At 36.9% G+C, this 25,730-nt stretch overlaps 1 protein-coding gene across 3 annotated transcripts in view; it reads right to left on the bottom strand.

Moving 5' to 3' along the window:
- Positions 1-25,456, bottom strand: part of FANCI (FA complementation group I) — a 62,196-nt gene extending 36,740 nt beyond the window's left edge. For 2 of the 3 annotated variants that reach the window (XM_061158678.1, XM_061158680.1), the window contains exons 1-13: positions 25,341-25,456; positions 22,600-22,702; positions 17,197-17,269; positions 12,544-12,674; positions 11,969-12,125; positions 11,831-11,888; positions 10,336-10,377; positions 9,887-10,010; positions 9,389-9,474; positions 7,719-7,845; positions 4,421-4,513; positions 3,648-3,784; positions 209-389 (exon numbers count right to left, since the gene is read on the bottom strand). In XM_061158678.1, coding sequence (XP_061014661.1) covers positions 209-389; positions 3,648-3,784; positions 4,421-4,513; positions 7,719-7,845; positions 9,389-9,474; positions 9,887-10,010; positions 10,336-10,377; positions 11,831-11,888; positions 11,969-12,125; positions 12,544-12,674; positions 17,197-17,269; positions 22,600-22,683 — 1,293 coding nt within the window. In that variant the 5' untranslated portion in view covers positions 22,684-22,702; positions 25,341-25,456. Of the gene's footprint in view, positions 1-208; positions 390-3,647; positions 3,785-4,420; positions 4,514-7,718; positions 7,846-9,388; positions 9,475-9,886; positions 10,011-10,335; positions 10,378-11,830; positions 11,889-11,968; positions 12,126-12,543; positions 12,675-17,196; positions 17,270-22,599; positions 22,703-25,319 lie in introns of all 3 variants that reach the window. The other variant, XM_061158679.1, reaches the window with a different exon arrangement.
- Positions 25,457-25,730: the final 274 nt, after the last annotated feature.

Here is a 25,730-nt window from a genome sequence, read left to right as displayed (position 1 = left end):
AACAGAAATTAGAATAGATGAAAAACTCAGATAAAGAGTGAGAAAGTCATCAAATTGCATCTATTAATGTTTCAACTATTATCCCAGTTTCTGTTCTGGGAAACTGCTACATACTCAAATTGCCCAGTCCCCCAAACTCCCAGGTGAATGCCCTATTTATAATATAATACAACAAAATGAGGGAATGGTTGCTAAACTAGAGTCTCACCTTGAAAGTTTCCAACAGGATATTAGCTCCCAGCTTACAAGCATGCTGGTTTGGCATTCTAGAAAGACCTGAGCTGGTTTCAGCAGTTTTTCCATCAAGAATCTTCTTTGGCCCATAGGAATCCATTAAAATGAAGCCAAATTCTACCAAGCCCTGAGTAACATGATCCCAACTATGAACACTGCAGGAAAACAAAGTTTAGTTAAGAAGAAAAACTTAATAAAATACCTTACCTCTACATTCTTTGCCCTGTTACACATTTCCCAAACTTGACCTGTATAACCAATATTCCACATCAGTCTTTCCTTTTCATGTACCCTTAATCTGGCAAATACTGAATTTTTGGAGGAACAGTAATAGGGAATTGGTAGGCAAGCAATCTCTACCGACAGATCACCATGAAAATCCAGAAACTATGGAACATGAAGCAACATATGGAAGAAACTGGAATATTTCAGTGTACAGATCATTACAGGCTTCCCTGGTGGCTCAGATGGTAAAGCGTCTGCCTGCAATGAGGGAGACCAGGGTTCGATCCCTGGGTTGGGAAGATCCCCTGGAGAAGGAAATGGTAACCCACTCCAGTACTCTTGCCTGGAAAATTCCATGGACTGAGGAGCCTGGTAGGCTACAGTCCATGGGGTTGCAAAGAGTCGGACACGACTGAGCAACTTCACTTTCTTTCACTTTTCACAGATCATTAGAGATTGCCATTCAAAATTTCATGACTACATGTTAATTTCTGCTTCTACTATTCCCCTCATGCCAATAACAACTCTTATATAATGTCTGTCTTCCTCTCTAGATTGAGATTCTCTATGGTGGAGAGCACACTGTAGCCATATTTTTGCTCATAGAGCCTTGCACAAATTCTGGCATATAGAAGGCACTCAGTATGGGAGGGGGGATTGGGATGGGGAATACATGTAAATCCATGGCTGATTCATGTCAATGTATGACAAGACCCACTGCAGTACTGTAAAGTGATTAGCCTCCAACTAATAAAAATAAATGAAAAAAAAAAAAAAAAAAGGCACTCAGTAAATATTTATAGTAGGAACATTTATATTCATATTTATTTCATATTCATATTTATAGTAGGAATTGGACTGATGAATGATTGGATTTCAAAAGCATGAAATAAAACTACAAACAACCTTTGCAAAGCAAGAGAAACCCTGTTGATTTTATACCACTTAATGTTACCCACAACAGTGGAAATCATGTCTATAATAATCTTTATATCATTACATCTACCTGCTAAACAGCAACAAATTATAATGCAGCATTAAAGAATGAAGTAGACAGTTGTGAATAGATTCTCGTAACATTCTGACAGATTTTAACAACAGTCACACTCTGGGAATCTGGGATCAAGACAGTAAAATGAGTACATGCTCCATTTTTCCCAACCTGAATACCTACAAATGACAGAAAAGATAGATATAACCTTATGTGAATGTCTCTATGTGGTGCATGCATACAATCCATGATAACGTGGAAAAATAAGAAGTGCTCTGACTGTCTAGAAATTATGAGGAATCCTTAAAAAGTGAAAGTAATAGAAGGAAAGAGGAAATCACAGACAATATTATGCAGACTGAAAGGGTGCCTCCAAAAGCAGATGCCAAGGAACTGGAAGGAACCCTGGGGCAACTTTTGTGGTGACTGGCTAGGATACGCCTGAATGAAGTTTGGTACACAGCAGCATTCTTCACCTTTTTCCCCAAGACCTCACTGCATCTGGGGCCTGAGAGGCAGAGCAGCACTCTGAGATGACGACAACATGCTGGAGGATTAGGGAGACACCATACCTAGAAGATTAGCCCCTGGTATATCCTACTGCTATCCTCAAACCACTGATGTAGAGTGTGTTAAAAAAATACAGCACTCTCAGACAAACTAATGGGGAACGTCAAATACAATAATAAGGAAATAAGCAATCACCAAATACAAGAAAATAATACCATCAGGAAAGAGAAGCACCAAACTCAACAAAGAGAACCAACCCCTATGGGAAAACATTAATGGAACAAATATAATATTTTAAAAGTCTAATATTCTCAGAGAAAAGAGAATATTATCTCATGAAACAAAAAAAAAAATAAACTTATGAAAAAACAAGCAAGTGGAAATTTTGGAAATAAAAAACATGATGGATACAGTGAAAACCTCAACAGATGGCCTAAGAATAAAATGTGCAGAACTGAAGAAGTAACTAAAGAGTGAGCTAAGGAATTTTTATTTTGGCTGTGCCAGGGGTGAGCTGTGGCATGCGGGATCTAGTTCTCTGATTAGGAATCAAACCCGGGGCTCCTGCATTGGGAGCATGGAGTCTTAGCCACTGGACCACGAGACAAGTCCCAGGAATTTTTGTAGAACGTGACATAAAAAGACAAAAATACAGAAAGTATGAAAGAAAAATTGAGACATAGTATATAGATCAAGGTATTCCAACAGAAAAAGGAGAGAGTACTCAAAAAAAATAAAAGAAGAAAAACATTTCAAGAGGAAATATATGAATCCTATAGTGGAAGGGCACACCAAACACCAAGCAGAAATCAGATGGGCCAAAGTATGAGATTCAAAAGATAAACGTAAACAAAGAAACCAGTAAAACAGTGAAGTCTAAGTAAGTATTGCTTGTTAGTAATAATGTTGAACAAGAAGGAAGTGGAGAAATTGTGCTATGTACTAAAGTTCTCATTTTGGAGAGAAGAGGCAGTTACAATCTGTTTTGCTACGAAATGTCTTATCTGTAATGTGAAAGAGTTGATATGTGATTTGGTACACAGGGGAGTAAGTATAACCTAGAAGTTGTATTGGTTCATAGGTGATTTTTTTCCTAGTACATTAATGTTTTGCACCTCCAAACTACCTGCAGGTAAACACAAAAATTGTCAACAGAGCTAAATACAGCAAACCAAAACCACAAAAAAAGCATTACTCAGTAAAGATTTTTATAATGGCTGAGGTATATTCTGAAATACAACATTAACCATGAAAATAACAACCAGGATGGTAACCAGTTTTTTATTTTAATTTGGTTAAAGATAAATTTGCCTAAAACTGCTAATCAGTTGTCTAAAACTACTAATTTAATTCCATCCATCAGTCCCAAACTCCAACAGTTACAGTGAACAAAACTGTTTTTTACTTACCTAAAAAGCCAATGAAGACTTAGACCAACAGAGTAATAATAACATGAAAGAAGCAAAGGTACTACTTCAGTTTCGTGTTCTTGCTAACAAGGTGGCCAAGAAATCAGGCCTTGGGATTTAAGAATCTTCTGATACAGGGAAGTCTGCTTGATCAATTTTAAGGGATTTAAACCTTGATATGTAAAGTCAACAGTTTTCTCTGATGGGCCATAAGTATGGTACCACACTGCATTTTCTAACACTAAAGAGCTTACAAATCTTTTGGTTCATAAACTTACCTATTATTTACCACTTCCAAGATCATGGTTGAAATACAACATCCATGAGGAAATAGACTCTGCATATATTTTGCACCTTCGAGAAGCTGAACATCCTTAAAGCTTTTTATAACTGAAGACTTTAAAAAGTCAAACACCTATCATAATGAAAGAAATAGGAAAATGAAGCAAAAAATGTATAGCCCATACCAGAGAATCTTAACCCTGTAACTGTTCCTACTTGCTGCCTCACACTCATATCCCTACAACTGTTTCAACAGATGAGCATGATGCAAAAATTATGACTTTCAGTGAAAACTTAAAGGAGCTGAAGACATGCCTGTCTTGAGAGAAAAATGGCTAAAAATAAATATTACCCACACCCAGGGAAACACATATGAGAAAAAAGGGTAAAGGATTTTGTAGTTTCATTCTTGCAAATAACCTATTCCCATTAATTTCAACTTGGTCAAGGACTATTTCTTAGAAAGCTACAATATAATATGACTGCTATGAATAGCCAGCTAAACTTGCCATTCTTGCTACCTGGACTGTGTGATATTCCCACTGCTATTCCCATCTCAGCCCCTGGCTTGCCACACAGTCGGAAACAGAAGTATAAATCAAGTATCTGAAGAAGTCTTCAAGCAGCTCCCAGAGAAGAATGTGGGCCTACATTCTTACAGGGTAATTTGCTGCTGGTAGGATGGGAGTGAAATTGTTTAGGAAAGGATAAACAGGCTCTTATACTCCTTATCAACTACAGAAGGAAACCAAAAGTCACTCATAAATACCTGTTCCTCAAATCTTTGTACTCTTGTTACAGAGAGCAAGAGGGCGATGCTGAAAGGACATATAATACTGCTGAAATCTCCTTGCTGCGCTGCCTAGAACAGATAAACCGAAAAGAAGTCATAACTTACATCTGAAAAATATAACATATCCTACTTAAAAACAGGTCCTTAAGTGGATCAGAAACCTAAACCTAAGAGCTAAAACTATAAAACTTTTGGGACTTCCCTGGCAGTCCAGCAGTTAACTCTGTGTTTCCAACTCAGGGAGTGCAGGTTCAATTCCTGGTTGGGGAACTCAGATCCCACATAACACAGTATGACCCCCCCAAAAAAAGCCTATAAAAACTTTTAAAAGAAAACACAGCAGAAAATCTTCAAGACTTTGGATTAAAGATTTCTCAGATACAATGCCAAAAATATAATTTATGTTAAGTAAAAAACTGATAAACTGGGCCTCATTAAAAATCAAAACTCTGGTGCTTCAAAGGAAACACCATTAAGAAACAAGCCACAGACTGAAAAAAAATATTTGCTAATTACATACACGATAAAGGACTTGTACCCATAATATGCAAAGAAATCTTAAAACTATGTAAGTCATGCAATCAAAAGATGGGTAAAAGATTTGAATAGACATGCAATCAAAAGATGGGTAAAAGATTTGAATAGACATTTCATCAAAGATATCGTTGTTGTTCATCAAAGATATATGTTGCTGTTCAGCTGCTAGGTCATGTCTGACTCTGCAATACCAAAGATATCAGAACAGCCAATAAGCCATGTTATAGCTATTAGACTAGGTATAAAAAAAAGACAGCAACAAATGTTGGCCACGATGTGGAAAAAAAAGGAGTCCTCATACAGTGCTGGTGGCTGTGTAAAATGTTGTAGCCACTTTGGAGGACAGTTTGGTAGTTTGTTTAAAATATAAACATAAATGTATTACAAAACCCAGAAATTCTACTGGTAGGTATCTATCAAGAGAAATGAAAACATATATCCTGACACAAAGACGTGCATTTGGATGTTCACAGCAGCATTATTCATATTAGCCAAAAAGTAAAAACAACTGGAATGTCATCAACTGGTGGACATCTAATCAATGGACACACATACACACACATAGTGGAAGACTATTCAACAACAAAAAAGAATGAAATACTGATAAATGCTACAACATGAATAAAAACCTTGAAAAATTATGCTTAATGAAAAAGCTATACACAAAATATTATATATTAAATGATTTCATTTATATGAAATGTCTGGGAAAGGTAAATCTATAGAAACAGGCATGAAGGATCTTACAAGGTGATGAAAATGTTCCAAAATTGAATTATGATGATGGTTGTTGCATAACTGGGTAAACTTATGAAAAATCACTGAATTATACTTTAAAATGAGCATATTCTACATTACATAAATTGTAACTCAATAAAGTTAAAAAATAGGTTTTTGAGCCCTAAAAGAAATGGTAGACAACAAAAGAAAAAAAAGAAATCAAAGATGAATAAAACAGAAAACCAACAAACAAAAATAAAACAGTAAACAAATACAAAGCTGGTTCTTTGAAAAGAACAGTTACTAGCAACCTAAATAAAAAAAAGTAAATAGACACAGAGAAGATAAAGGAGCTTTAAAGGTTACTTTTCACATTTGTCTTTAAATATCTTCTCCTACAAAAGGGACCTGAGGCTCCTTGGAGAAATCAGATGCGATAAGGAAAGTACAGGTGTATCTTGGATAGCTTATGCCATGGAAGTGCTCAAAGACTAACGGGGTCATGTCAGAAGGACACATAAGCCAACCTCAGGGATCCAAATATGGATCATTTTGGGTACTGTTTATGAGTACATGGAATTTTAAAAGGTTCATGGTTGCATAACAATATTCAAAAAAATGGAGGTGTGGGGCTCTTTTCACAGAAAACCAACTAGAAGGAATGACCAATAAAAACTTCTGATTTTAATTCTACTATTTTGCAACTCCCAGTATAACTACTGATTTAGGACAAGAATCATTAATAGATGGGAAACCAAAATCCACTGTGTTAAAGGTTGCTGAGGAAAGGATTTTCACATGTCTCAAATTATGACCCCAAGGATTACTTTCTAATTACAAAGGGAAACATATCTTTGCAAGTGAAGAAAACTGCTGGTCCTTGTCTTAATCAAATGATTTGGCTAAGATTGCCTGGTACTATAAGCCTTTTGATGTGATGCAATAGAACAGTGATAGCAAAATAAAGCCTCTGGGACAAATCTAGCTCACCACCTATTTTTATACAGCCCATAAGCTAAGACTGCTTTTCACATTTTTAATTGTTGAGGGGAAAAAAGTCAAGGGAGTAATAGTATTCCATAACACATGAAAATTAAATAAAATTAAAACTCAGTGCCCATATAGTTTCACTGGCCCACAGCCACACTCATTCACTCCTGTGTTGTCTCCAGCTGTCTTCTTGCTACAAGAGTAGTTTAGCAGTGACAGAGACCATATCATCTGCAAAGCCTGAAATAGTTTATCTGGTCCTTCAGAGAAAGTTCACTGACTCCAACAAGAGAAAAAATACAACAGCACTTGTGACATATTCTCACCAAAAATGTTTAACTTGAATCTAATTACGGGGAGACAATAAGACAAATCTGACAATGTGAGACACAAGAAAACTGGGCAGGATTCTTAAAAAATTCAATAAAAAGGTATTAATCCTTATTCTTACGAGACACATGTGGACATATTCAGGCACTGAAGTGTCAACATTTCTTCTTTTAAATAGTTCAGAAAAAATATACTTGAGAGAGGTGAGATAAGGTAAATGTAGTAAAATACTTAGAGTTCAAAACATTTCTAGTTTTTATCTTACTACTTTACAAATATTTTAAAATGACTTAGCTTCACAAAACTCCATGATTTACTATGAGAACTCCATGACTTACTAAGAGACAATTTCCCCAATTCGCAAATAAGGAAACAGGTCAAGAGTGAAGTTCATATAATAATGGAGCTAAGGCTAAATTTTGAGTTTCCTACAGAACAGTCTTCATCTTTAAAAAAACAAATAAAAAACACTAGAACACTTAAGATGTGGTTTTAAAATGAGACTTGCTTAAGAATATAGTGGTATCATATATCTTCCACTTTCAAAGTTAAAAAAGAGACCCTCTAGACCCAGGGTCATTCTATAGTATTTCTATGTATTGGTTTCCTGTCATTAAACAGCATAAAAAGAAGCTTGAGTTCAAACATCCTTATTTCATGAAGAGATCCTGGATCACCTTAAGAGTCTGGTTACTACCTTTAAGTGTCTCAGTAGTTCTCTGCCTAGCTCAAAATCCAACTTGATGGCAAACACAATGTGTAGAATAATGGTGCCTTCCACGTGACGAAGTTCATCCAGTGGTACAGTAACGAGATCCAAGTACCTAAAAGATTCAACAGAAAGGTTTGAGCTATAGCTTGACCAAGAGACAACGGTGCATTTGCTCACATGAACGAATAGAAAAACTCAGGATGAACTAACAGGATCATTGGAGGCAGGCAGAAAGTACAAAATCTACTGTCTTATTCTCTGCTCCTTTTCATAAAACTTCTTGAATGAACTGTCTATGGTCATTATTTCCACTTGTTTACCTCTCCCTAGTTAAATCCAATTCAATTAGGCTTCTGTGCCCTCCCTAACCTCCCTTTCAATGCTATTTGATTATCCTTACAAAGGCTACAAACGACCTCTACATTGTCAAAATCAATAATCAAGTCTCATCTTAATTAAAGCCTCAGTAGATCTGACACAGTTGACCCCTTTCTTTCTGGAAACATGTTCTCTTAGCTCCTGGGGCACTGTCACTGGCCTCAAATTATTTGTGCTGGCTCATCCTTCAAGTGGTGGAATGCCTCTGAGAGTTCAATCTTGGGTTCCTTTTCTCTTTCCACAACTTGCCCAGGTGACCCTAAAGAGCCTGCAGGCTTCAGTCCCTTCCAATCTGTATCTCTGGTCCCAACCTCTCCCTGAAACTCCAGACTGCCTGCTCAGCACCTTCACATCAGATACTAATACATATCTCAAACTTACATGGTAAAAACTGAGCTTATTCTCCTCTAAACCTGCTATTCTGTCAGTCTTTCCTAACTCAGTACACAAGAACAACTTCTCATCAACTGCTCAAGTAAAACAACAGTTATTCTAGGTTAGCAGACTGAGATAGGATTAAAAGCACAAATTCTGCAGACAAATTGCTTGCATTCAAATTGCAAATCCAGCAATTTATGGCTATATAACCCCAGGAAATCCCTTAATTTCTCTGTGCCTTGGTTTCTCCAAGCATAAAATAGAGACAAAATGGAGTTGCTGTGAAGTTTAAAGTGCTAACAACAGTACTTGGCGCATAGCAAGCATTCTACAAATATTTGCTTCAAAAACTCTTTTCCAGACATACCGTGCTGTGTCCTGCCTTTGGACTAACTGTTCCACTAAGAATGTTCTTTTCCTTGATCCACATATTATGGCTCTTATCCTTCAGGCTTCAGTTAACACAGCACCTTCTCAGCGGTTTCCCTGACCACTCAACCCAACGTAGCTACACTGTCACTGGCACGTCATCCACTTGAAACATATGCATAGCACTTTCCACTCTTAACACTTTTCTTGTCATTTCTTTTCTTTTCTCTTCTCATTAAAATTTCTGAACTTTGACTGGTTCATCACTGGCCCAGGTCCAATAGCTTCTGACACAAAATAAACACTTAATAAATGCCTTTGAAGTTTGTAACTACAGAGTCATTATTGCTGTTTTCCAGGAAAGATTAAAATAAAAGAGTTGAGGAGACTACACTATTTTTTAATTTTATTACTGAGCAGCTAAGGGAACTAGGGAAATTCTATACTGAGGGGAAGGTAGGGACTGAAGACTTAGACAATGAGATGATGAATTTGGAAAAATGATTTTATTTCTATACTCTTTGACTCACTCATCACCACTTTGTTCCTCACTGTGTTGCTGATCTAGCTTGTTGAAGAAAGCTATGATTCCTGCCAAGACCCTCTTCCGGCTTCCCTGAAAAAGAATAAAACAAAATAAATAAGGGCAAGTTAAAGTACTTTTCAGCTTAAAGAATTTTCAAGTATGAATTTAAATAAATTATAAGCTAGACTCACACTAAGAATTTATAGAACACTTTCATAAAAACACTTTTTGAAACTGAGTTTGAAATACATCTTAATATCAGACTCTAAGGGGCCTATAATCCACCCTTTCAGAGCTCTTCATCCCTCTTCCTACCACACACATGAGACCAGAGATAGTACACATTCACTTTGGCTGAGGACCATGACATTTTTAGTAGACCAAATCATCATATGTGAAATGAAAGCTTCTATGTCCTAGTACATAAAATAAAGAGTGTGAATAAGCTGAATGGTACTAATTGGTCATTACACCAGAGTTTAAAAAAATATTTTATTTATACCTTTGAGGAGAGAACCAGAAGCTGATAGACCAAGGGTGGTATTTCTTGAAGATTCAATTTGGAGAACACTTTCAACACTTTTTCCACCACAAATTCCACCTCTTCTGCAGTCAGAGGGACAGCCCTGTGGAACAAAGATTCTAAAGTTAGAGACTAATTTGGGAGATATCAGAATATTGTTAATTGCCTCTTTTGATTTTTCTCTAATAGAGAACCTTAAAGGAAACCAATAACCTTACCTCAGCAAAATTATCTTGGAAAAAAACATTATAAAGTTATACTTTAAATAAGAAGTTAAAGCAAAAAAGGGTGGGGGGAAATCTTGTAACAAAACAGAGGTACCAATACTCTTACTGAGGAGCAGTGGTTTTTGAGCTTACTACATTTCAACTTCTAGCAGGTAAGTTCTCACAGCAGGATTAAAAAGAAAAGGGAATGATGATACTTACTTGAACATAGAGGTGAGTTGGATTACATACTGATGATCCCATCTGATTAAAAATGAAAAAGAAAAGTTTGTGTTCTTTTAACTTATTTACATGTTACTTTGTAAAATTAGCAAGGAAGAAAAGAATCAGGGCCCTTTCAAGTTTGATTTGCTGCCACTGGGAAACAAGATCAAAGAAATGACATTTAAAACAATGAAATAACCACTTTTAACCTACCAGACTGGCTTGATGACATTCAACGCTAGTGAGATTTTGGTAAACAAACACTTCACATACTATTTCGGGGAACATACACTGATATGATCCTTCTGGGAAGACAAGTTGGCAATACTACTTATCGACTTTAAACATGCACATAACCAAAGAGCCACCCAGCTTGCTATTAGGAATATATCCCATGTACATGCTTATAAAAGGTCACCCAGACATAAAAGAGTGTTAACAGCAACATCTTTTATAATAGCAAAAAACCAAATAGCCAATATTATTTATTGGCAAAAACTAAACAATCTAACAATTAGAGATTAGCCAAATATTAGAATACTATGGAACTATTAAAAAGAATGATGTAAGGTAGTATATGCTGACATGAACATATGTGTTAAATGAAAAATGCAAGGTATATTACAATGTGGAATGAATAAACTTTTGTGTAATTAAGAACTAATAAATGGATAAACATACATGAGCTGATACATGCTTAAAATCATTTCTGTAAGAGACCTTATGAACCATGAAAGCAGTTATCTCTGGTTTAGATAATCTAGTTCCTTTCAATATACTGAAGTATAATCACAGTATTATATAAGTTAGTATTCTATTCATTTCAGACTATATATAGATATATATACATATAAAGATACATATTAAGGATCTCTTACTATATACACATACACACAAAGATCTTTCATCTTTGCTATATGTCTTTATATATTTCATTTTTAATGGGTATAAATTACATGGAGTGGCTCTTTCATAGCTTACATACCACAACTTACATATCTCTATTATTGTATCCTTAAGTTAGTCACAAATTTCTGTGTTGAAATGTTCATGTATGAAGACTTTCTTATACAATGCAGTTTTTCCTTAGTGTAGACACTAGTATTTCAGATTTAAAGATACAAATATCAGGTTTAAAGATAAAAATATCACTTATATATCACCCATCCCCCCCCAAAAAAAATAAAAGATAGTGGCAAGATGATTTTCTAGCCTTGAAGACCCTGGGACTCCAAATAATACTATAGGGCTAAATTGCTGTGTTAAGATGAACAGTTAAGTAAGTAGAGACTGTATGTATAATGTTAGAACAAAGAATACAGCAAATAACCTCTCTCAAAAACTGATCATGGACTAAATGGTTTTATAGTAGTAAATCATAAACAAAAAAATGGACTAAAACTTCAGTGATATAAATTCCCAAAATAATGGTATTCCTTTTTTTGGTGACTTGTAGTCCTGAGAAAAGTTCTTCATATTATTAAGGACTTACCTGCCAGAACAGAGGGTGTTAATCAACTGCTTCTTACAGTCTTCCCCACTTAGTTCACCTAGAAATGCAAAATACACTGACGAATAAATCCAATTAAGTGAAGAGAGAAAAAGCTACTAAGACTGGAAGAAAAACTACCTTTTCCATAAGTCAGATTTTCCTTTTTGGTACCAAGGGCAGTGAGAATGATGGGTAACAGCTCCAAAGATTTTCCATTTGTTAGCTTGCCTTCATTGATAGCACCAACAAACTCATTGGCTAATTCAACCAATAACTGTCCTGGAAAACGGTGAACCTAAAAGTTCATGGGATTAAAAAACATTAAGCAGATATCTAGATGTTTGGTACCTCTTTCTAAGAAACTGTCTTTTGCTGAGTTGACAGAACTGGCATTGAAGCCCAAAACTTGTTCTAAAAGTGATTCAGGGAATCATTCTGCTCTGGTAAAGGATTTCAAAAGGTCAGGATCTTCTATCAGTTCTCTGATGTTCTTAAATATTCCAGTTCTTGAAAGAGACACACGTCCATGATACCGGAAACCAAACATAAACATCTAGGTGGTTTATGGCTCATTCATCGGCTATTTTGTTTTAGAATGGTAGTTCTTACTTATAAGTAAGAACTATGGTGGGTTTGTTTTCCCTCCCTCAACAACTTACAAACCCCGCTCCAAATCCAACTAAAACCAAAGAAGTTTTTGTTTTCCATCTCACCTCCAGCATTAGTAGTCCTATGATTTCAGATGCTACTTCTTTCTGTAAATCCCCTGATTCCAACAACTGGATACAACAACTGTATATCTTAAGTCTCTTAAGAGCTCCAGCTTCCTCAGAACAGGGTAAACCTTATTGTTTTAAACAGGTAGTACAGAAACAAAGAAAAAAACGAAGAAGTTTTACAAGGTTGAAAGGCAAACAGGAATAACAAACAGCTTTGCAGTTGAATATAGAAACAGAATTATCGAAATACTTATTACTACGGTACTTAGAACAGCAATATTTAGGAGCTTTGAAAAAGTCTTTTAATTTAGACAGAAAACTGAAATACCACCTTTTCTGCACACTTCCATCCATGCCATTAATTTTTAAAGTAATTTTACAGTGCAGAAGGAACACCTTCTAATATTTCTAAAAGCTTTTCTGGGATCCAGTAACCCAAATTAAGTAACATACTTTTCTTCAAAACATCATCACTGAGTGAAGTCAGCAGGAAAATAGAGAAAAATATCTTGAGATGAATGGGGAAAAAAAAAAAAAACACTCCAAAAGTTATTGGATACAGCTAAAGTAGAACTTATAATGAAACTTATAGCTGTAAATACCTATATTAAAAAAGATCTCAAATCAATAACCCAAGCTTCTACCGTAAGGAATTATAAAGAGATGAAACTCAAACCAAGTGAAAAGAATATAAAAATAAAATCAGACAAAAATGAGAGAGAGAATAGAAGAATAAAAATCAAGGAGACCAAATCTTTTTGAAAAGATAAACAAAATTGAAAAATCTTCAGACTGACCAAGAAAAAAAAGGGAGAAGAATCAAATTACTAAATCAGGAATGAAAGTGGCATTACTACCAATCTTGTAGATATATAAAAAAAAAAAGTAATACAATAAACAACATATGAAATTAATAAATTGCTATAAAGACACAAAGTATCAAAACTGACTAAAAAAGATAACAGAAAACCAGAACAGACTTATAAATAGAGACTGAATTGGCAATAAAACCTCTTCTACAAAGAAAAGTCCAGAACCAAATGGCTTTACTGGTGAATTCACCAAACATTTAAAGAATTAACAGCAACTCTTCCAAAAAACATAAGAGAAGGTAACATTTCCAAACTGATGTCTATGAGGTCAATATTACCTTTATACCAAAACCAGACAAACATACTCAGACAAAGACATGAACGATATTCCTTGTGACTACAGATGCAAAAATCCTCAACAAAATATCAGCAAACTAAATTCAGCAATATAAAACAAAGATTGTACTCTCTAACCAAACTGGATTTAACCTAATAACACAATACTGGTTCAATGTATGAAAATCAATTTCATATACCACATAAATAGAATAAAGGATAAAAGTCACATGGTCACCTCAGCAGATACAGAGAAAGCATTTGAAAATTTCAGTACTGTTTCATGATTTAAAAAAAACACTCAAAAAACTAGGAATAGAAGGAAAACTCCTTAACCTGATAAAGGGCATCCATGAAAACCCACAGTTAACATCATACTTACTAATAAAAAACTGAAAGATTTCCCCCTGAAATCAGGGAAAAAACAAGGATGTTCACTCTCATCATTTCTATTCAATATTGTACTGGAGGTTCCAACTGAGGTAACTAGGTTAGAAAAATAAAAAAGGCATCTAGATTGAGAAAGAAGTAATCTATTTGAAGATGACATAATTTTGTTTATAAGGGATCCACAAAAAAGAAACTATTAGAACTAATAAACAAGTCCAGGAAGGTTGCAAGATATGAGATCAATATACTCATCTACTGTGTTTCTATATACTAGCAGCGAACAATGAGAAGATTAAATTAAGAAAACAATTTCATTTACAATCACATCCAAAGAATAAAATACTTCAGAATAGATTTAATAAAAGTAGTGCAACACTTATACTCTGAAAAGTACAAAATATTGTTGAAAGAAATGAAAAAGAACCTAAGTAAATGGAAAGATATACCATATTTATTAGTGGAAGACATATAAAGATAGCAATACTTTCCACAGATAGATTCAACATAACCCCTATCAAAAACCCAGTTTCCATTTTTGCAGAAATTGACAAGCTAATCTTAACATTCATATGAGAACTCAAGGGACCCAGAATATCCAAACTACTTCTAAAAAAGGAAACAGTGGAGGACTCACACTTAGCAATTTTAAAGCTTACCACAAAGCTATTCTAATCAAGACAGTGTGGTGCTGACACAAGGAGAGACATGTAGATCAAGGGAATACAACTATGAATCCAAAAATAAACTACCATTTATGGGCAACTGATTCTCAATAAAGGTACTATTGAAAATGGGAAAAGAGATTTCCCTGGTGGTCCAGTGGCTAAGACTCTGTGCTCCCAATGCAGGCGGCCTAGGTTCAATCCCCGGTTAGGGAACTAGATCCCACATGCTGCAACCAAGACATAGCATAGCCAGATAAATAAATAAATATTTTTAAAAAGAAGGGAAAAAAATGGGGGAAAAATGAAGCTGGACTCCTACCTCACATCATATACAAAAGTTAACTCAAAAATAGATCAAATTTATAAATGTAAAAGCTAAGATTATAATCTTGAGAAGAAAACATAGGTATAAATCTTTGTAACTTTGGATTAAGCAATGATCTTTTAGACAAAAATCCAAAAGCAAAAGCTACAAAAAATTAAGCAGACATCAAAATTTAAAGCTTCGTGCATCAAAAGATACATTAAAAAAATGAAAAGAACCTAAAATGGAAGAAAAACTTTGTGATTCATACATCTAATAAGGGACTTATATCTAGAATATTTAAATACTACAACTCAGTAATAAAAAGACAATCCAATTTTTAAAAGGTCAAATAATTTGAACACAGATTTCTCCAAAGACATACAAATTGGTCAGGAAGCACAAGAAGAGATATTCAATATCATTAGCCGTCAGCGAAATGCAAATCAAACCCACAATTAGATACCACTTCACACTCACCAGAGTGGATAGAATGAAAAAGACAATAACAAGTGTTGACAAAGGATGTGGGAAATGGGAATCCTTATTCAATACTGATGGAAACATGATGTAGCAGCTTTGGGAAAACAGCTCATCAGTCCTCAAACACTTAAACATTGAGTCACCATGCTGCTGCTGCTGCTAAGTCGCTTCAGTCGTGTCCGATATGACCTAGCAATTCTACTCTTAAATATTTACCAAACAGAAATGAAAATGTGTTTATACAAAAATTTGTAGCAGTATTCATAATTGTTAAAAAGTGGAGATAACCTAAATGTCCACCCATTCATGAATGGAAAAGTATGATCTATTCAGATAATGGAATATTATTCAACAAATAAAAAGAAATGACATACTGATACAGGTTACAACACGGGTGAATCTTAGTAACCTTACGGGAAGTAAAAGAAGCCAGTCACAAAGGACACATATAGTATGATTTCACTTTTATGAAATAGCCAGAATAGGCAAATCTATAGACAGAAAGCAGATAAGTGGTTTCTTAGGTCTGGAGTCGATCAGGAATTTAGGAAGGTGACAGCTAAGGAAGGTAAAGTTTCTTTCAGGGATAATAAAAATACTCGAAAATTGTGACAGGTGTGCATCTTGGTGAACATATTAAAAGCCACTAAATAGATATATTAAGTGGGTGAATTTTATGATGTCAATTACATCTCAATAAAATAATGTATACTTTAAAAGGGTGAATTTTTTAGTACATGGATTATATCAATTTTTTAAAACGTCATCATTAGCTAACTATTGGTCCTTCACAGAACTGATTTAATAGGATTAAAATAGTTATGAGGCAGTTTCCATAAATACTCAGTAATTCATGCTACTTTGAAATTGGATTTCCAAATCTATGATTTTAAATAAGGTAAAAATAAGGTTAGTTACAGAAGTGGGAGCCATGATGATCTGTTCCCAGTTTTACTCTTATTACTTTCACTTAGTATACATAGGCAGCAGCTCCTGATTCTCCATTACTTCCTGGTCTCTGATATTTCTACAAAACAGTCATTTAAAAAGTTTCCAAATTTTAAATATGTGTTTTTGAAACCTTGCAAGGCAAGACCCAATTACTTGAGGGGGTAAGAAAAATAAACCAAGTTAAAATAACCTGCTAAGGGTCTAAAGCCACTTTTAATTTGTGCTTATAGAATTTTATTCTACTACAATTTACAGAATGACTGTGAGTTACAATCTGCAACAATATAAAACTGGCCCTTGTTCAAGATACGGAAACAAATATGCCCCACTGGGAATTAAGCATCTCTAAATAAGTCAACTAAGATACTCCATTTCGTTAACTCAGAGCTCCCTAGCCTCTTGTTAAATACAGATTAAATATTAACTATTGCCATTCTCCATAAGCTTAAAAAGCACAAGTAAACCAAACCGTATTTTATGAAGTACATCCTTTCCAGGTTCCAAAACTAGCAATACATCTCAGATAGCCACTTCTACCTGCCTTAGAAGAATTATTTAAGTCCACAAGACAGTGCTATTGATTCTGTGAAATCCCCAAAACAGAAAAGTTTCAGTGGTGCTTCAAGCAATACGAAAAATAGCAATAGGAGCCAAAAGTAAACAAACATACCAGTGAACCCAGAGAGAGAAGTGGCATTATCATTACCTTTGAAGATGGCTTTCAGCAGTGCTCCGGCAGTTTTTCCTTTCACTGCCTGATTCTGAAGGAGGTTAGTGAGCTACAAAAAAAGAAAGGAAAAGGTACAAGTCTGGCAACAATTTCCCTATTTGAACGACCTAAACTCCCAATATGAAAAACGCTCATCTGTCAGGATCATATCTTTCAGAAATTCCAGGCATCAAAAATAACATATGTATTCACATTATAGCAGGGTGGATCGTAAGATGATACTGGGCCGTCAAGATGAAATTTATTCATACGTTCATTCTACAAACATTTATTAAATATTTAATCAGCACTAGGTATTGAGCTATGTTCTTGGGGATATACATTCATTCAGCAAATACTCTTTGAATATTTTCTTTTTCCTCGGCATTAGGTATACAAGAATGAACAAGACCGACATGATAGTCTGACTCAGTTTACAGTAGGATAGAAGGAAAAAGGATAACAGGAAAAAAATCAGAAAAAGAAATGGTTGAAAAGACTGAAAAAAACAATAATTGAGGAAAGGGAGGCAACTTCAGCTACAGTAGTCAGGGAGAAAGCGTCTCTGAGGCGGAGGACATTTCCATATAGAGAATTAGAGGATGAGAAAAAGCTGGTTATGCAAAGTGGGAAAAGGAAGACATTTCAGATGAAGGTATTGTTACACGCAAAAGTCCTGAAGGAGCAAGAAGTCTGGCAAGTTGGATGGCCTGAAAAAAAAATTTAAAAGACCAATTTGGATGAAAAGTAGTAAGGAAGAGTGGCACAAAATGAATTTCGAGAGAATCAGATGATAAGAATCTTGTAGGCCATGGTAGGAAGTTCAGATTTTTGTCTAAGTGCAATAGAAGTAACTAAAGAGAAGAGAGGGACATGATAGATGTTTAAAAAAAAATCAGTCTCTCTACTGTGGTAGAAAATACACTGTGGAAGGGTTTAAAAGTGAAATAGAAATATGTTAGGAGATTGCTACAGTGATCAAGAGAGAGATAATGGACTACACTGACGTAATCAGAAGTCATGAGTTGAACTGTGTTCCCCTCCAAAATTCATGTTTAAGTTCGAATCCCCAGCACCTCAGAATGTGATTTTATTTGGAAACAGGGTCATTGTAGATGTAATTAGTTAAGGTGAGGTCATATGGGTAGGCCCTAATCCAATATGACTAATGTCCTTAGAAGAATGGCAAACTTGGGACAGAAACACATACACAGCAAGAATGCTATGTGAAGATGAAGGCAGAGACCATGTGTAGGTGACACAAGGCCAGGAATGTCAAAGATTGTCAGCAATCGACCAGAAGCTAGGCGAGAGGCATGAAATGGATAATCACAGCCATAGTAGGAACCAACAATGCCAACACTGTGATTTTGGACTTCTAGTCCTCAGAACTGTAAAAATAAGTAGCTACTGCAGTTTGTAATACTTTGTAAGATGAAGTACAGATGGTCCCCAACTTAAAACAATGGATGAACTGATGATTTTTCAACTTTACGGTGGTGCAAAAGTGATACACATTCAGTACATATTATATTTCAAATTTTTATCCTTTCCTGGGCTAGTGATCAGCTTTGGGATCACAAGGATAAACAACAAGTACACGTACAACCATTCTGCACCCATGCAACCATTCAATATTTCACTTTCAGAATAGTATTCAATAAATTACATGAGATATTCAAGACTTTATTAAAAAACAGGCTGTTGGACGATTTTACCCAACTGAAGACTAATGTAGGTATTCTCGGCATACTGAAAGTAAGGGTAGGCTACGAAGTTTGGTAGGTGTGTTAAATGCATTTCCGGTTTACGGTATTTTTCAATGTATAATATTTTCAACTTAAAATGGGTTTATTGGGATATAACCCCATCTTAATTTGAAAATCGGTACACTGAAGATATATTTGAGAGCTTGATCAGGAGGGCTTTACTATGGTCTGAATGTTTATGTCCCCCAAAATTCATGTGTTGGACTCTTCAGACCCATTATAATGGTATTTGGATGTGGAGACTTGGCGAGGTGAATAGGTATAAGGACAGAACTCCCACAAATGGGATTAGGGCTCTTATGAGAGATCCCACAGAGCTCCCAGGTTCCTTCTACCATATGAAGGTACAATATGAAGCCTGAAACCCAGAAGAGGGCGCTCACTTGACCACACTGGAACCATCGTCCAGGACTTTTGGTTTCCAGAACTATGAGAAATAATTGTTGTTATAAGTCACCCAGTCTACTGTATTTTGTTACAGCAGCCTGAATGGACTAAGACAAAGACAGATTTCCTCATGATTTAGAAGTGAAATGGCTGTGGTGATAAAGGAAAAAGAGAAATCAAGGAGAATTCAAAATTTCTGGCTTATGCAACTAACTGAGTAGATGGTGACACCATTTACTGACATGGTGAAAATTAGGGATTAAGCAAGCATCTAAATCTTTCAGAGGGATTGTTAAAACAGAGACCTCCACTTGCAGTTTCTGATTTAGCAGATCTGATGTGGGGCTCAGAACTACTATTCCTAAGATATCCAAGTGGTAATGTCAAGTTGATAACTGGATATGCCAAAGTAGAGCTCAGAGTGGAAAGAGGTCAATGGGAACATGTAAGATCATCCAGGGAGAAAATGTAAAGATAAAAAAAGCACAAACATTCAGTGATTAAGCAGCAGCAGCCAGCAAAAACTGAGATGAGGTTGATAATATCCAGACCTAAAGGACTATCACAGAGGCCAAAACCAATACAATACTGAATTTGATCTTTTCTACATGTGCCTGCTCTTTCTGACTGGAGTTCATCTCTCCCTTCTTATATACCTAATAAGGAAATAACTGACTGCTCCGCCTGGAACCTCCAATAGCCCTTGACATAACCCTCAGAGGAGAGGTTCCCAACCAGGGGTTACCCCCTCACCCCCACCCCAGGCAGGGTATACAGGGCAAAGTCTGGAGACATTTTTAGTTGTTATAACCGGAAGGGTGCAGTCACCTAATGGGTGTAGGCCAGGGATGCTATTAAACAACCTACAATGCATAAGACAACCTCTCTCAATAAAGAATTATCCACTCTAAAGTATACACAGTGCCAAGGCTGAGAAACCCTGACTCTTCTTGAAAAAATTCAGTTTTAAGAGAAGGCAAAGTGGCATACAGGGAAAAAAACTGGCCCCAGAATCAGAAGACCCAGATATGAATCCTCGCTTTGTCATATATTAGCTTTATAACGTCAAGTTATTTAACCTCTGTTATGTGTGTCTACTTCCTGCCTCAAAGCACTGTTAGAAGGATTATATTAGATGACAGGCAGAGGACCCTGTACAGGTCTAGGGCACAGCAGGCTCTCAACAAATGTTAGCTCTCTTCCACTCCTTCTGTCCTCTACTCCTATTTCGTCTTCCTCCCTCTAGTTACATGATCTGCGGTCTTAGTTTTTGACCTTATTCAGTTCTCTTTTTACTGCATTTTAAAATGCAAAAGTAAACCAAGTGTGTATTAGACACTCAGTCATGTCCAACTCTTTGCGACCCCATGGACTGCAGCCTGTCAGGGTCTTCTGTCCATGGGATTCCCTTAGGCAAGAATATTAGAGTGGGTTAGCCATTCCCAGCTCCAGGGGATCTTCCCCACCGAGAGACTGAATCCAGGTCTCCTGCACTGCAGGCAGATTCTTTACCGTCTGAGCCACCAGAAAAGCTCCAGGTAAGGTTAAGTATCCTCGTTACGTTGAAAAGCTTAAAATTTTTCTTTTAGTGGACAGACTGGAACTACCAAGTTAATGGCACCATCAAAATAGATTTTTTTTTTTTCAAAATAGATTTTTATAAGACAGGACAGTCCTCATTTTCTGTTGTCTGATGCTTCCTCATGATTAGACTGAGTTTATGCATTCTTGGCCAGAATACAAGTGATATTGTGTCCTTCTTGGAGTATCACACCTGGAGGCATGTGACACCATCTGTCCTTCACTGGTAGTATGAGTCTGATCACCCAGTCAAATGTGTTGCCTTATTTTCCCACTTTATAATTATTTTTTTCCCTCCCTTTGCAACCAGTATGCAGTTTGTGGAAGAAACTTTAAGACTATGCAAGTATCGTGTTCCTCATCTAACTTTCTCTTATATAATGAAAAAGCCCAGCAGCAACCTCTGATATCAGGTTCTCAAAGTCAGCATCACCAGGTATGACATATCACAAGCCCAATGATATGACACACAGTGAAAAGGCATGGAGCCATTTCTGTGGTCTTTTTGCTAAGGATGCATGTCTTGAGTCCAATCATGAGACACATCAGACATTCAGCAAAATGATGGATCAAAACTTCTTCAGTGGTCTCAAAAGACAGAGAAAGACTGAGGAGCGGTTGCAGATTGCAGAAAATCAGGGGAAAATAACAATTAAGTGCAGTGTAGGATCCTGAGTAGGATTCTGGAACATAAAAAAAGTGGGTATCAGTGAAAAAACTACCAGGTAGGGTTCAAATAGTCTTTAGTCTCACTGAAGGTGGTGTACAAATATTAACTTCCTGGTTCGTAAAATTTTACTGAAATTATTATGTAAGATGTTAACATTGGGGAGAGAAGTGTATGGAAACTCTACTATTTTTACAACTTTTCTGTAAGTCTAAAATCAGTTCAAAATAAAAAGTTCAAAAAACTTCTCCCTGGATTTAGCATCCACTGCTGCTTCTGCCTGATCCAATGTTGATCATGATTGTTGCCAAATGACGATTTTCTAACTTTATGGTAAGCAAGAACCTTTCTCACCATTTATTTATTTTTATTATCAATATGGACTCACAGATTTCTTTATATTTTAGTGGTTTATAATTCATAACTGAACTTGATTATTTTGATGCTCACATTTCACCAACGGAAGCCCCTTCAAGCTGTCTTTATCAGGTTTAGGGCATCAATGTTATATTTTATAAAAAGCACTTCGAAGCTTTCCTTATGTATGTACATACATTATGTAATATATATGCTCTAAAACAACTTGTGTAGCACTGGGACTATCTAGCTCTTATCTCTGATCTCTAAAGGTTTGGTAGAAGCCTCCTGCAAAACTATCTGGGCCTGGTAATTTTTGTTGCAGTATAACTCCTAACTTTTTTTCTTTTATGAAAATTGATCTGTTTAAGCACTCCATCTCAAACTGGGTCGATTTCATTAAACTGTATGTTCCCAAGAAATTATACAGTTGTATAAATGTACAGAAATGCCCTTAAGTAGTCCATGTCTCTTCCTCTCCCCCATTTCTTTACATCTATGAGTTGTTATCAAATAAACCCTTGTCTTCTAAGGAGAGTGGGGGATAGATGAAGTGGCAGAATTAATTCTAACATGTCCCTTGCATCTGTCATCATGCCTGGCATCTGCTTTTGGCAGAACTTGCTTCCCAATACTCACATCATCTTCTTTCAGGGTTTGAAGAAATTCCTGTAGGCCATCTGCTGTTTTTTCTGCTGCTAGAGATAAAATTTTCTGGTCCATTGTTGCACACAGCAAGGAACTGAAAAGGAAAAATGTCAAGAGCTGGATGAAACTACCAAAAGTAAACAAATTTGATTTTTTCCCTTCTCTACTTGTTAACTGAGTATTTCAAACATGTTATGTACACAATGGGTACTCAACAGGCTAGGGACTACCAACTGTAGGAGTAGGTGATTCTTAGCCAAACCAAAGAATCTGGAGAATCCCCTGGAATTTCCTTATTAGAAAGCTGTAGTCTAATCAAGTGGTCTCATAATTCAATTGTTCACATTTTCTTTTTTTTTTTTTAGTATCTACCCATTATGCTACCTAAAACAAAGCTGTCATCTAACAGTATTGCAAATATATACTATTATCTACACATACACAATAAATGAATAAAGCAATAGCACTGCAAATGCATTTATACCAATTAAATGGTATAAAAATAAATGAGAAGTTAACAAGGCTAAGAAATAAATGTGTGCTCAAACATCAAGCAGGCTTCCCAGCAAAGGAAACCTTGAACTGGAATGTAAAGATTAAATTTAGATAGTCACCAGAACCACATGGTACATTACTGGGAAGGAAAGTATTGTCAACAAAGGCATTCATAAGGGAATCCGAAAAACTTACTTGGGGAAAATGAGTACGTAGCCTGAGGTAGAGTTCAACTCGGGGAGCAGTGAGAAGGAAGGCTAGTAAAAGGGTGGGGCTAAACTGTGCAAGATCTTAAACGTCGAATTAAGGAAGTTAGACCTTATTCTGTAAGTAATAGTGACAAAAAGTTCTGGAGTAAAAGAGAATCTGACAAGACTGAATCGGTGTTTGAGGAAACTAAATATGGCATCAATGCGCAGATTAAAGTAGGGAGGGAATAACAAAGAAGAGCATAGGCTAAGAGGCTCCTGAGAGCTATTTCAGCAGTAGTGACAAAAGCTGGTGTTGGTGGCTGACTCTGGAGAGTGCAAAGGAAAGGGTAAAATGGAAGCACATTATGCAGATAGGCTTTAGTGAGTAGTGAGTAGCTATGGGAGTATTACAAGAAGAGGGCAACACAGACTGGTGGAAAGAAAACCCCTTCCTGTATTTCCTGCTGTTTTCAATCTCCCTAAATTATACCATCATCCACCCAGCTGTTGAAACAAGAAACCTAGGCAACATTCTTAACCACTTCACCTTCATCCTCCACAGCCACTACCAAGTCCTGTGTCCCCAAACATCTCTCAAGTCTACTTTTGAGATCCACTACTGCCACATTATTCCAAAGTCACCATCATCTCTCACTGGAACTACTACACAGCTTCCTAACTCATTCCCCACACAGCAGCTAAAATGTCTTTGAAACAACAAACCAGATTTGTGACTCATCCTCATCTTAAAAATGATTTGGTGGCTTTCCATTATTAGCCCAAAATCCTGACGTCAGGATATAAAGGTCTGGTCCATGCTAATTCCCTTTCATCACTCTATATGCCAGCTACACTGAACTGCTGAGTCCTTCAAACCCCCAAGTTCCTCCTGCCACAGACAATTTCACATGATTTTCTGTCTGGAACTTATATAAAAATAAATACCCCTTCTTTCATCCCCTGCCCACCGATCTTTTTATTGTTAATTCCTAAAAATCCTTCAGGTCTCAGCTCAATCCCACACTCCTTTACAAGCTCAGTCTAAACACTCCCCTATTACATTCTTTCAAGGCAACTGTAATCTCTCACCATCACCACACTTTTAACATTATACTTCTTAGATGAAGAACTACATCTCCCACTCCATCACAAACTCCAGGAGGGCAGCGGGCCATCTCTGGTTTTGTTTATCACTGAATCTCCAAGACTTAGCACAATACCTGGCTCGTAATAGGTGCCCAATAAATATTTCGGGGAAAAATGATACTGATCCTCATACCAGTCCTCTGACCGGTGCTATTACTCCCAATTCAGATGAAGATCTTTTGGGATTCAGAGAAATTAAGGAACGTCCCCCACGGTTAGAAGGCTAGTAAGTTGCAGAAGTAGAACTGAAACCTAAGTCTGTCCAATTCCAGACTCCAAAACCTATGCTTTTACCCACTACTGGGGACTCCTACCTACGATTAGCCCCTCTATTAGGGGCTGAGTGGTAGTAGAGGATTCAGAAAAGGCATACGGACCAAAAGAGACGTCCAGCCCTAAAGGGAAGATGCTGAACTCCTTCTATTTCAGCAGATACATTTGCTAAATTAGTCCTAAGACCAGAATTGAGTAGCACACAGATAGGTGGCTGTTAAGTCCCGGTGCGGATAGCAGACTCCTTGTCAAGAGGCCCCGAGGTTAGTGAGGCACCGCGGAAGGGAGACGCCGCGGGTTTAGCACCCGGGCTTCTCGGAGAGCGAGAAGTAAACACAGAGAAACTATAAAACGAGGCAGCTGGGGATGTGCGCTGTGACCGAGCTACAAAGGCGAAACGGGTTTAGAGAAATGTCTCAGACGTAGGAGCTGAACGCTGAAGGAGAGGAAGAATTTAACGAGAGGGCCAACTGTAGGCCGCCCAAGGAGCGAGAAAAGCTAAAGGCCGCAACGGGAGACACCAGGGCACACTGACTCTTTCGGGCCAAGGAAAATGCCAGAACGCCATTCGGAAGGGGCGCCGTCCTGTCCTCCCAGACCCGTTACCTCCCGGGAGCTGAGTCCCACCTCCCCTGCAACGCGCGAAGCTCCTCTAGCCGGTCACCTCCACCTCAACGCAGCCACGGAGTTCCAAAAAACCCGCTCAACCTGCAGCTTCCGTCCTTCCGTTACCCTGAGCAACGGGTCCCGCCCCCCGAGGCTTATTTCCGGTACCCGGGAGCTCTCGCTTGGAGCGTACCATTAAGACAACTGGGAAGGGGGGAGTCGTGGAATCCTCGGATGTTCCCACTCAAAGTGGTGGTGGTCGGGGGCACAATCTCTGAACGCTAATTCGGGACCTCAGAACGAGCAGGGGAAGTGTGGCCTGGGTATAGTCACCACGATGTTTTGACCAATTAAGGCCTTCCTGTGTACTATTGGGGAAAGGGTCAGTGAGAGAGGAAATGAATCAAGTGA

The sequence above is a fragment of the Dama dama genome, chromosome 13 (assembly GCF_033118175.1).
Source record: "Dama dama isolate Ldn47 chromosome 13, ASM3311817v1, whole genome shotgun sequence".
In the NCBI taxonomy this organism is placed as follows: domain Eukaryota; kingdom Metazoa; phylum Chordata; class Mammalia; order Artiodactyla; family Cervidae; genus Dama; species Dama dama.
The sequence above is the reverse complement of the archived record's forward strand: the minus strand, read 5'-3'. Positions and strand labels throughout refer to the sequence as shown.